This window comes from Aotus nancymaae, unplaced genomic scaffold (genome assembly GCF_030222135.1).
Source record: "Aotus nancymaae isolate 86718 unplaced genomic scaffold, 86718_ANA_hifiasm-v0.15.2.pri h1tg000043l, whole genome shotgun sequence".
Lineage (NCBI taxonomy): Eukaryota > Metazoa > Chordata > Mammalia > Primates > Aotidae > Aotus > Aotus nancymaae.
The window spans coordinates 3,716,340-3,729,927 of record NW_026988457.1 but is presented as its reverse complement, the minus strand read 5'-3'; the positions used below and the strand labels follow the sequence as shown (position 1 = coordinate 3,729,927).

Genomic DNA, 13,588 nt, shown 5'->3' with positions numbered 1-13,588 from the left:
AAGTGCTTGATTACAGGTATGAGCCACCACACCCAGCCTAATTTACTTTCAACATTGAATGATGTGCATTTAAACTTTAAGAATAGGTTATAGATACGACAAATGTGTACATGGTATTAAAGAGCAAATGCAGTACTGTTTTTAACAACTACATCATGTAATTATTCATAATAGTAAAATAATAACAACAGTCAAGATAGGCAACATGGCTGGGCATGGTGGCTCCCACCTGTAATCCCAGCACTTTGGGAGGCTGAAGCAGGTGGATCACTTGAGGTCAGGAATTTGAGAGCAGCCTGGCCAACATAGTGAAACCCTGTCTCTACTAAAAAATATAAAAATTAACCGGGTGTTATGGCAGGCTCCTGAATCTCAGCTACTTGGGAGGCTGAGGTAAAAGAATCACTTGAACCTGGGAGGTGAAGGCTGCAGTGAGCTGAGATCGCATCACTGCACTCCAGCCTGGGCAACAGAGTGAGACATCATCTCCAAAAAAAAAAAAGTTACATATTTGGAAAATAAAAATAAAAAATATGCAGCAACAACAACATAAGGACTTACATACCTATCTTTTTTCTTGACTTCCAAAGGAGGAGCAGGGCCCCTTGACTGACCAAGAGGGTCAAATGCAGAGCCTGAGACACAATTGAAGAGTTAACATTCAGTTTGTAACCCAGCAAAATTGAAGAAAATATGAAAATATAAAACATTGTATAAGCTGTTCCATTTACTTATTAAATGGTTTCCATTGCCTATTTATTTAATGGAGTCAACACTGTGTCCATATAAACATTTCATATATCAGGAAATCGGTAAGATTTTTAACATACATAAAACTATATCAATAATACATGTGTTAAAACTTAAAAACAAAAATAAGATATTCTCAGCATTTACTTTCTCTTCCACAGTGATCTGTCCCTATTATCAACCCTAAATTATCAGTCACATGTCTTATAACTTGGTATTGGCTTTTTAATTTTCCTTATTGGCATACTAAACATTAATTTTTGTCATAATTTTATTTTTAAATTATCACTTAACTTACTACATATTATTATTTTTTTTAATTGTACTTTAGGTTCTGGGTTACATGTGCAGATCATGCAGGATTGTTGCATAGGTACATACATGGAAATGTGGTTTGCTGCCTCCATCCCCCCATCACCTATATCTGGCATTTCTCCCCATGTTACCCCTCCCAAACCTCCCTACTCCCCACTGTCCCTCCCCTAGTGCCCCTCAACAGACCCCAGTGTGTGATGCTCCCCTCCCTGTATCCATGTGTTCTCATTGTTCAACAACTGCCTATGACTGAGAACATGCGGTATTTGATTTTCTGTTCTTGTGTCAGTTTGCTGAGAATGATGGTTTACAGATGCACGCATGTCCCTACAAAGGACACGAACTCATCGTTTTTTACGGCTGCATAGTATTCCATGGTGTATATGTGCCACATTTTCTTTGTCCAGTCTATCATCGATGGGCATTTGGGTTGGTTCCAGGTCTTTGCTATTGACAAATTACACCATGGCTTAATTACCACCCCAACAGACATGCAGAAGATTTCATCATCCCTTTCCTTTATATATATATATATATATATATATATTTTTTTTTTTTTTTGAGATGGAGTCTTGCTCTGTCCCCAGGCTGGAGTGCAGTGGCGCAATCTCGGCTCACTGCAACCTCCACCTCCTGGGTTCAAGTGATTCTCCTGCCTCAGTCTCCCAAGTAGCCAGGACTACAGGTGTGCGCCACCATGCCCAGCTAATTTTTGTATTTTTAGTAGAGAGGGGGTTTCACCATGTTGGCCAGGATGGTCTCCATCTCTTGACCTTGTGATCCGCCCGCCTCAGCCTCCCAGAATGCTGGGATTACAGGTGTGAGTGACCACTCCTGGCCATCCCTTTCCTTTTTTAATGGTACCTAAAATATCGGTGCATCTTATAATCAACGGCATTGTTAGATTTTATTTAAAATGGCATTAATATTTATACTCACAAAATGGTAAAAGATTAAAAGATCCAGAAAAGATTATTATTAGAGACAGTGTAACAAACCTCTCAAACCTGCTTTGGTAAAACCAGCTGCTCTCACTGCTGTCATGGGTCTAGTAACTCCATCCTTTAAAGAGAATGGGAATAATTTAAAAAGGATTCTTAAATAAGATCTAGCTCCTATGTACAGTTCTACACATTACACACACCTTAATATAGCCCCATTTAAAAATGCCAATTTTTAATCACTATATGTTTACTCCTTACTTCCACCTCCTCATGTATCAATCCTGTCCTCTCTCCACTTTAGAATTTCAATTATTTGATCTAACTGGGCTTATAGTTGGAAAAAATTAATTAGCTTATTAGCCAGCTACTCTCTTACTTTTGGTTGGTTTCTTACATGCTTGTGAGAGAAACCACAGAATTTGTTGTAAATGGTAGCACAGGAAAAATGAGCCCCAGAATACATCATATAAGCAATTATCAGTTCTGTCCACTCCCCAATGGGAATTGAGACCTGAGTAAATATATCTAAAGAGACCTCGCCTTCAAAGATTTAAGACAGTCTAGACTTCACCCCACAATATAAAGAATCTGAGTCACTATATGAGTAATATCTTCTTTAAATTTTATAATAATAAAGTAAAAAACCTTTAGTAGTAAATTTCAAGTCACAATAAAGGTACAACATGAACAAGCATACAATAGAGATACCTGAATAGCCCCTATCACTGGTCTTCCTATGGATGATGCCAGGGATGTCTTAGACTAGTAAACAGAAAAGTTAAGTTAAAAGGATTCCTACAAACACCTATCTTAAATTTTTAAACCAAGTTATAGAAGTATTCTTCATTCTATCAGAAGTATTCTTCATTCTATCAGCAAATAAACAAACAATTTCTTCCTTTTACCTTCTGGTATAGGAGTAAAACTATATAACTCTAAATCAGGGAGCAGAAAACTATAACCGGTAGCCTTTGTAAATAAAGTTTTATTGCAACAAAGCCATGCCCCATTTCTTTGCACATTGCCTATGGCTGCTTTTGCTTTACAGATGCAGAGCTGGATAGCTGCAACAGAGACCATATGATCTGCAAAGCCTAAAATATCCAGCACTTCATGGAAAAAGTTTGCTCTTATTCTGAACCACCACCAAAAATCAAATTTATGAGTAACACACACTCAGGCTAACTAATAAAAGCATGTTTCACACGACACACAGTTATATTATGTAGAAGGCTACTTTCTTCACTCATATAAAGGAACATTATGAAGGCAAGTGCCTTGGACCTCTAGGTTCTGAAGACTTTTTTTTGACTAAGAAATGCTATTTCACCTAATTCTTCCACTTTTCTTATTCCTCTGTTATTTCATATAAGTTAAAACATCCAAATTATAAGTAATCTGGGCAAGATTAAAAGGTTTATTACTTTTACAGAGTTTAATATATCTTTCCTCCAAAAGCCTCTAATGTAAGACCCAAATACACACTTCTGAAACACTTTTCTTAAATTTTATATTTGTTAATCAGTAAATGTTTCCCAATTATACACACTATTAGATTTATATAACATCAAACTTCACATAAAATATATAAGTGGAATACATGAGACTTGGTTGTATAATGTAGAAAATGACAGGAAGTCAACGAACACAGGGTTTACAAATGGAAAAAGGTAATAAAATATTTTCTGATACAAATCAAAATGACTAGAATATTCAAATTTATTAATCACACTAGACTTGTATAATGTTCCTAACTATCCAAAATGGAAATATATCTGGGTTATGACCTAAAAATATAATAAAATTATTCCAAACTGCCTAAAGTGAAATATGTATGAGAAAAAGCATCTTATATTTTCAGCTTACAAAAACCTACCCCATATCCAGTAGCTATAGGTCTAGTAACTGCCGTGCTTGGTATTTTAGCAGTTATCTTGGGAGGAAAAAGAACATAGTTAACAGGATTCAGACTGAGCTATATAATAGAAAACTGGAAAAGAAATAGAAAATATAGACTCATCAATAAAGAAATATTTCTATAATATCTAGAATAATTTCTTTTAAATTATCTTAAATATTAGGGAGCTCAGGTATTTTAAGTATGTGAGAAGGAGACTCATTCTGGAATTCATTTTAAAAGAGAAAGGGAACTTTTGAATGACCAGAGGTGTCAGTAAGAAAAATTTGTCTTCATGCTTGCAACTGTCACATATTAAACATTTTACTGCATAATTATAACTGCTAGCCACTAGGCCAAACAATAGACATAAGATTTGGGGTCTGAGAACTTGGGTTTGAATCTCAGCTCTCCCTATAACAGCTGCCTTTATTTAATCTCTTTGAACCTATAGTTTTCTTATCTTTTAAATAAGAATACAAAGTACACGGGTCACAAAACTGTAGTGAGAAACAAAGAGAACCATATAGGTAAAAGTATACTAAAAAGTTAGTTGTTAGGCAGAATTGTGAAATACTTGATTAAATAACACTCACGGAAGAATTCTACTTCTGGCTATGATAGAGTGTTGTTAAAAACCTTCTCACTAAGAACTACTGAAAAACATACATGGGGTCAAAATATTTTTTAAAGAAGTGTGAATAAGATAACCATCAAGACAGTGGAGAATTACAAGGACTGCAAATAAAGAAAAGAAGGGAAGGCTAGAGGGGTGAACCCGGAATTTAGGCCTGCTTTCTGCCTAAAAGCATCTGTTAATTCCAAAGGCAAGGCTGAGAAACTGGGCACAGCTTTTGATACTCACAACCTGAAGGAATAAACACAGAAGATGAGGGCCTGTCAAGAACAGAGCCCCAGTAATCCTCCAGGCTTTAGATTGTGATCTCAGAAGGCTACACCCTAAGACTAAAAGGTAAGTAATAGTATACTAGCCCTCATAAGGGCTGACATCCAATTCAGAATTATCTCAAACCTGACTGGATTAAGGTGATCAGGGATTCCTACTCCTGCTAGTACCATAAGTAAAAGGAAATTCTCTCCAGTGAAAGATAAGATCTGCTAGAGCTGTGCTAGCCAATAAACTTCCTGCAGTGATGGAAAAGTTCTATATCTTGCCTTTCTGATAAGACAGCCATTGGCCACACAAGGCTGTTGAACATATGAAATGTAAGCAGTACAACAAGATTTTTTTTAAACTTTAGTTTTAAATAATTTAAATGTAAACAGTTATATGTGGCTAGTGTCTCGAATACTGAATAGTGCAGACATAGAGTCATAAAGTATCTCTAAAATTTTTCACTTCTAATGTCTGGCAATTAAAACCAACCAGACATATAAAAGGCAAGACTACCTAACAAAAAGCCAAGATAAAAGAATGGAAAGAAACTCAGAAGAGGATGCATATAATGGAAATATCAGACACAGACTTTGACATAACTATGCTTAACATGATCAATGAATTAAAAGATTAATAATATCAGCAACTGAAACTTAACTGAAAACTATAAAAAAAGAATACATGGAGATTCTAGAACTGAAAAATAGCGAAAAATAATGTAAAATCCTGGTACTGTCCAGGCAGTAGTAAAACTATTAATTTATACTAGACTTTAATAAAGATGAGTATCATAATATTTAGGGAAACACTAAAAGAGTAGTCAGAGAATGTAAACTACCAACAGAAAAAGGAAATGGAATAATAAAAAACAAGCAAAAAAGAAGGCAAGTAAGCAGAGAAAATGAAATATACAAGAGGCAGAAAAAAAATAAAAGCAAGTAGTAAGATAGCAAATATTAAAGTAAATCAGTAACTTCATTAAATATAAGTGGAATAAATACTTAACTAAAAGAGTAAGATTGTCAGACTACTAAACAAAAAACAATCACATGCTGCTAATAAGAATTACAATTTAAATAAATTGATATGGAAAAGTTGGAACTAAAAAGGAAAGACATACAATAAAAATGCTAGACAAAGAGCTTGTGTAGCTATAACAATATATTAATATCTTACAAAACAGACAAAAAGTATTACTAGAGATAGAGGCATACTTTATAACAATAAAAGGCTCAGTTTACTAAATATCTTTGTTCTAAATATCTTTGCTCCAGATATATACAGCAAAAACCTAAAAAAATATAAACCCACAACCATAGGGCAAGAATTGATCACACTTTCTCATTAAAAATAGAACCAGTAGGGCTGGGCGCGGCGGCTCACTTCTGTAATCCCAGCACTTTGGGAGACCAAGGTGGATGGATCATGAGATCAGGAGATCAAGACTATCCTGGCCAACATAGTGAAACCCCGTCTCTATTAAAAATACAAAACTTAGCTGGGTGTGGTGGTGCATGCCTGTAGTCCCAGCTACTTGAGAGGATGAGGCGGGAGAATGCTTGAACCCGGGAGGCAGAAGTTGCAGTGAGCCAAGATCATGCCACTGCACTCCAGCCTAGTGACAGAGTGAGACTCTGTCTAAAAAAAAAAAAAAAAAAAAAAAAAAAATAGAACCAGTAGGCTGGGCACAGTGGCTTACACCTGTAATTCCAGCACTTTGGGAGGCCGACGTGGGTGGATCACCTCAGGTCAGGAATTTGAGACCAATCTGACCAACATGGTAAAACCCCATCGCTACTAAAAATACAAAAATTAGCTGGGCGTGGTGGCTCATGCCTGTAATCTCAGCAACATAGGAGGCTGAGGCACAAGAATCACTTGAACCTGGGAGGTGAAGGTTGCAGTGAGCCAAGATCACACCACTGCACTCCAGACTGGGCAAGAAAGTGAGACTCAGTCTTGAAAAAAAAAAAGACCAGTAGGCAAACAAAAAAATCAATAAAAATATTGAGCAATTGAACAAAACCATTAATGCACTTTACCTAACTGACATATAACATTGTACCCATCAACTGCAGAACATATATATTCTTTAAGAATGAGGCCGGGCGCGGTGGCTCAAGCCTGTAATCCCAGCACTTTGGGAGGCCGAGGCGGGTGGATCACGAGGTCAAGAGATCGAGACCATCCTGGTCAACATGGTGAAACCCCGTCTCTACTAATATAAAAAATTAGCTGGGCATGGTGGCGCGTGCCTGTAATCCCAGCTACTCAGGAGGCTGAGGCAGGAGAATTGCCTGAACCCAGGAAGCGGAGATTGCGGTGAGCCGAGATCGCGCCATTGCGCTCCAGCCTGGGTATCAAGAGCGAAACTCCGTCTCAAAAAAAAAAAAAAAAAAAAAAAAAAAAGAATGCACTTGGGACATTAACAAATTTCAAAAAATTGAAAGTATACAGATTATGTTCCCTATCTAAGAATAAAACTAGAAATAAGTAACACAGAAATAACTAGAAAAATTTAATATTTGGAAATTAAGAAATATACTTTTAAATAACCTACAGGTCAAAGAAGAAATTCCCATGGAAATTAGTATATATTTTGAACTGAATCACAATGAAAATATAATTAGAGGCAAAATATGGGAAAAAACATACATATATGTTAATTCTGTAGGAAAACAGATGTCTGAATTACAGGTGATAACATATAAAGTTGTTAGGTGAACTTTAGACATTGGTTCTTTGCCTTATATAGGAAGGGATTTTAATTGTATACATGTTTCAGTATACAATTAAACTCAAGCTTGATAAGGTTGGCTCCAGGTCTTAGAAAAAAACTGAAAAGAAAGGGTATGGGTCTCCACAAATTCTTCCATGAGAACAAACTGAGGGGAAGATCATTACTTTTTTTTAACTACCTAATGACTAAATCTGATTTTTGTGTTTTGTTGTCAGCATTAGGCAGCTTCCTACACTCTCTTCCCTCATTCACCTTGTACACTTATGTGCAATGCCCTTTTCTCCTGTATCTCAATCTCAATTCTACACATCCTGTAATAACAAACTCTTAATTTATCTTCTAAACAGCCTCTTCTAATTTTCCCAAATAGTGGTAAATAACCTATCTGAAATTCCATAGCAATTTATACTTTTTTATAATTTATTACTTCATGCCTTGTAATATCTAAGTGTGTCCATTTAATTTTCCTTCTGAAGATTGTAAGCTCCTTAGGAGCAACCTAGAATTTTGTCCTTTTAAGTGAATCTCTAATATCTTTCATATAAAAAGGATAAAACTTTTTCCCATTTACTATAATAAGTAGGGTGTGATGAAAATACTGTTCAACAGAAGATCAAATGACCCATGCTCTACCCCAATTACAGACAGCTGTGAGACCTTGGCTTTTCCAGGCTTCAGTTTCCTCATCTATAAAATAAGAATCTCCAAAGTCATTTCTAAAGATCTTTTGAAGGGGCACCAGGCAAAATTATCACCTGTTATGTGATCCTTGAATCACTTAATTGAAGACAAAATTCACTGATTTACTAAGTTATCCAATAAAGGTGTATGGAACACTTAAATAGACAAGGAAAAGAATGATGAATAAGATAATCTGCCTCTTTGAAAAGCTTACAGTATAAGCACTAGCCTAGTGGAAGGACTCAGAGCCTATGGTTTTTCTTCCCATAATGAAAGTAACTTAAAAATTAAAATATGGGTTATAAAAAAATAAATATAATATGGGTTTTAGAATGTATATGAAGAATTAACTTTACTCAAAGAGAGTCTGGCCTTTGTTGTTGGCTCATAGGAGATGATTTCTATACCCCTGAAATGCTCTGCCTGACAGGAGTGTCTCCATTAGCCTTGTTGGCCACTGGTCAGTCTATCAATGTGATTCACAATGGGGGCTTTGGGACACATCAACTTCTGGAGTTATTAGTCGGTACCTTAGGAAAGGGCTGTTGACTGAGGTTGCCCTGGTGGGCAGTATGTGATCAAGCCCCAGAAAAAACTCTGAATGCCGAAGTCTAGGGTAGGACTCCCTGGTTGGCAATACTCTTCAAGTACTGTCACACAGTGTTTAGGAAAAGGTACTGCCATGTCTTGCTCCACAGGGGAGGAAGATCAGAAGTTCTCTGTTTGGACTACTCCTAGGCCCTGCTCTATGCATCTCTTCCCTTGGTGGATTTTAATTTGTATCCTTTCCATGATAAATAAATGTAAGTATAGGAGATTTCAGTAAGTTCTTTGAGTATTTCCAGAGAATTATCACGCCTGAGGTTGGTTCTGGGAACCATGAGCTTGCAGTTAGTGTCAGAAGTGGGAGGAGTCTTATGGAGGACTGACTGTGTCCTCTACCTGTGCTGTGGTTTAGCCAAATTCAATGCAAGGCACACTAAATTCATTTACCCTAAATGAGATGGGCAAACTACTCACAATGATTTATTTTTGCTAAATAACTATGTAGGGCAGGGAGTAAGGGAGAATGTGACAAAGTGAAGGAAGATAACAGCAGAAGCACACTTCATCTAGAGCAGAGGAGTTTGAGCTGGATACCTCTTTATTACTGGGAGCTAGCCTATGCATTGTAGAATGTTTAGCAGCATCTCTGGCTGCTACCCACTAGGTGCCAGTAACACTCACTCAAGTTGTGACAACTGAAAATATCTCTCCAGGCATTACCAAATGTTCCTTGTGCAGAGGGCACAAGTGCCCCCAGCTGAGAGCCACTGCTATATAGTATTGGATGGGTGGGGGGAGAAGCAGCATTTTAAAAAGGAATATTAGGCCGGGCGTGGTAGCTCACACGTGTAATCCCAGCACTTTGGGAGGCCAAGGCGGGCAGATCATGAAGTCAAGAGATCAAGACCATCCTGGCCAACACAGTGAAACCCCATCTCTACTAAAATACAAAAATTAGCTGGGCATGGTGGTGCGTGCCTGTAGTCCCAGCTACTTGGGAGGCTGAGGCAGGAGAATTGCTTGAACCCGGGAGGCAGAGGTTGCAGTGAGCCGAGATCACGCCACTGCACTCCAGCCTGGCACCTGGCGACAGAGCAAGACTGTCTCAAAAAAAAAAGGAATATTAGACATAGAACATTAGGGATAGAACTTTCTCTACTTCACTATTTTACTTAGTGTCAATCTTGTTTATTTTCAACTACAAACAAAGCTTGGCAGATTTCACACACTGTGAAAGGCAGATGTCTATGCTTTGTATGACGCATACAAAAATTTTAATCTTAATACTAAAAAAACTACTCTAGCAATTCATGTACTGGTGGAAAATTAATTAATAGAGAGAATATTAATTAATATTAATACAAGGAAGGGTAATCTATAAATTAAGCCCTAATGTTTTGAGGGATCAATATTTATGCCAGTTTAAAAATTAGAAAGGCAAATATTTTTAAAACAATTAATGTTTTAGGTAAACAATATTCTGATGCCTAATAAAAATAACACTATTTAAATTTTCAATCACATAAGAAATCCTTTGATCTAAAATACTTTAAAATTCACTTACTAGATACACTGAAAACCACAAAATATTGATGAAAGAAATTAAAGAAGACATAAACAAATGGAAAGGCATCCTGTGTTCATGGGTTCATGGACTGAAAGACTTAATATTGTTAAGATGTCCATACTATCCAATGTATTCAATACAATCATTATCAAATCCTTATCATCCCAATGACTTTTTTACAGAAAGAGAGATTCATCCTAAAATTCATATGGAATATGAAGGGACCCCAAGTAGCTAAAACAATTTTGAAAAAGAAGAACAAAGTTGGAAGATTCACACTTCCTAATTTTAAAACATATTACAAAGCTACATTAATCAAAACAGTGTGGTTACTGGCATAAAGACAGACATACAGACCAATAGAACAGCATAGAGAGCCCAGAAACAAACCCTTACATATATAGTCAAATGATCTTCAACAATGGTGCCAAGACCATTCAATAGGGAAGGGACAATCTGTACAGCAAATAGTGTTGGGAAAACTAAATATCCATGTGCAAAAGAATGAATGAAGTTGCACCTCTGTCTTATACCACATATAAAAAATAACTCAAAATGGATTAAAGATCTAAATGTAAGACCTAAAACTCCAAAAATCCTGAAAGCAAGCATAGGGGAAAAGCTTCATGATCATTGTTCTTGGTAATGATTTCTTAAATATGACACCAAAAGCACAAGCAACAAAAGTAATGATAGAAGATTGGGACTATATCAAACTAAAAAACTTTGCTGTATCAAAGGATACATCAGTGTGAAAAACAATCTATAAAATGAAAGAAAATACTTGCGAATCATACATCTGATAAGACATTAATATCCAGAACATATAGAGAACTCCTACAACTTAATAACAAAAATGGACAAGTGTTCATTGACAGATGAATGAATAAACAAAATGTGATATAAACATACTATGGAATACTATTCAAACTTAAAAAGGAAGGAGCTTCTGTTGCATGTTACGACATGGATGAACTTTGAGGACATTACACTAAGTGAATAAGCTAGTCACAAAAAGACAAATACTCTGAGACTCCACTTATATAAGATATCTAAATTAGTCAAATTCATAGAAATAGGAAGTAGAATGGTAGTTACGGGGGCTTTGGGGATAGGAGAAAATGGAAAGCCTTTGTTTAATGGATACAGAGTTTCAGATATACAAGACGAAAAAGTTCTGAAGATCTGTTTCACTATCATCTGAACTTAATCATGGTTATAATCTTTAACACTACAGGACTATACAGGTAAAAATGGTTAAGATGGTAAATTTCATGTTATGTGTTTTTTTACTACAATTAAAAATAATTTATTTTCACTTACTGGAGGTCTTCTGCCATGACTAGTTCTCACAGCTTGCTGAAAAGCTGCGTCATTCTCCAATTCCTAAAATGAAATGGCAAATTTGACATTCAACATAGTCAGAATCAGCGGGAAAAATAAGTTTAAACTCCCGTTTGGTACTCAAGAGCCTCTATAATTCATCTTACGCCAACTGTTGACATCTGGGTAGGGACAACCAGATTCTTACCTCAAATGTCCCCACTTCACACTACTCAGAATAGCAAGCCTCCTTCCTCTCCTAGAATGAGGAGTACTGGTCATGTTAGTCAATTTTATGGACATCTTATTGGCTAGAGTTTAAATGTGTGGTATCACAATGCCAGTCTAAAAGATCAAGTATACAAGAATATGACCTTTCTTCTGTTGTTTTTTCCTGGTGGCTGAAATTGAGATTTACATCTCTCTCTCTTTCTCTCCTTCCCCTGCCCCCATCTTTCCCTCTCCTCTTCTCCCACCCTACCTGAGAAAGCCTCAGGATAGAAAAGACCTTATTTTCTATAAGCATGGGGCACTGTCTTTGGTGCCATTTCCATCTGACTAAATGAAAAGGACTTTTCACCTCACTAGAGAGATCAAGTCTGAGACTCAGACTGGAGCTAATCTAGGCAAATGGGGGGTTCAACAAGTTCAACCTGTACTGCCATTTGAAATCAACATCTCAGCAGAAATTAAATGTTATTTTGCTTTGCTGACTCCTGAACTGTACTTACATTCCTCCTCAGGAAATTTGAGGAGAAGAACATTAATTAAGGGCAGAATATAAGAGTTCCTGTGTTTCCTGAATAAAATACCATTTTTATGGTCTCTCAAAAGCACCAAGTCTCGCCAACAGCCGATCTTCCAACCATCCTTTATTTCCTACTTCCTCTTCTATACACAGTCTGGCTTTAACCCTTCAGACACATTAAATGCACAGTTCTCACCCTTACCTCTGATTTATTTCAATCTACTTCCCACAAAAATATATTTGTCAATTATTTAAAAAATAAACAATACATAAAAAATAAAGTCACTATCAATTAACTTTTTTAAAATTTGCAGATAATAGAAATAAAATGTTTATATTACTAGGATGCTAATACAACACATTTTAAAATACAATTTTATTGCATCTAAGCCTTCTTCTTTAATTTTTACTTCAAATTATCTTTGTTTTTGTTTTTGTTTTTTTTTTGAGAAAGATCTCAATCCAACCCCCAGGCTGGAGTATGGTGATGCAATCACAGCTCACTGCAGCCTCAGCTTCCCAGGCTCAAGTGATTGTCCCACCTCAGTCTCTGAAGGAGCTGGGACTACGGGCATACACTACCACAACCTGCTAATTTTTGTATTTTTTTAGAGACAGGGTTTTGCTATGTTGCCCAGGCTGGTCTCAAACTAAGCTCAAATGATCTACCCCTTGGTCTCCCAAAGGGATTACAGGCATGAGCCACTGTGCTCAGCCTAAATTATCTTTGTAACCTTCCATATCAACTATATAAAATTACACGATTCTCAGCTATCCATAGAAACTAAAGACTTTGGAATTAAATATAAATCGAAAGGTAACCTTCAACATAATTTATTATGCTTCTACTGTAGCAGATCTTTGGGTAAAAAAATATCCCCTAAGATTCCTAAATTATTAGTAAAATTTGGTTAATCAGCTCAATAAATCCTAACTAAATGACAAATTAAAAGGACAGTCAACAAATTCTCCAATTACAAACACCAAACTTAAACGACTTTTGGAACTTTCTGTTTGTCACTTGGTTAACAAATTGTATCTTCAACGATCTTAAGCCATTGCTTCAAGTAATTAATTTATTTATTGAACTTATTATTATAGTTAATTAAGATAAAGAAAACCGAGCATAAACCAAAAATTATTTTTACTTTGCTGTCTAATTTATTTTTGGGTCTGTTA

General features: G+C 36.2%; 1 protein-coding gene across 1 annotated transcript in view; it reads right to left on the bottom strand.

The window, feature by feature from the left end:
• The window catches only part of LOC105726173 (intraflagellar transport protein 88 homolog), a 114,397-nt gene that overhangs the window by 90,262 nt on the left and 10,547 nt on the right, over window positions 1-13,588 (bottom strand). The window contains exons 3-7 of the mRNA XM_064361734.1: window positions 11,662-11,724; window positions 3,886-3,942; window positions 2,718-2,771; window positions 2,064-2,127; window positions 566-635 (exon numbers count right to left, since the gene is read on the bottom strand). Coding sequence (XP_064217804.1) covers window positions 566-635; window positions 2,064-2,127; window positions 2,718-2,771; window positions 3,886-3,942; window positions 11,662-11,724 — 308 coding nt within the window. The remainder of the gene's footprint in view (window positions 1-565; window positions 636-2,063; window positions 2,128-2,717; window positions 2,772-3,885; window positions 3,943-11,661; window positions 11,725-13,588) is intronic.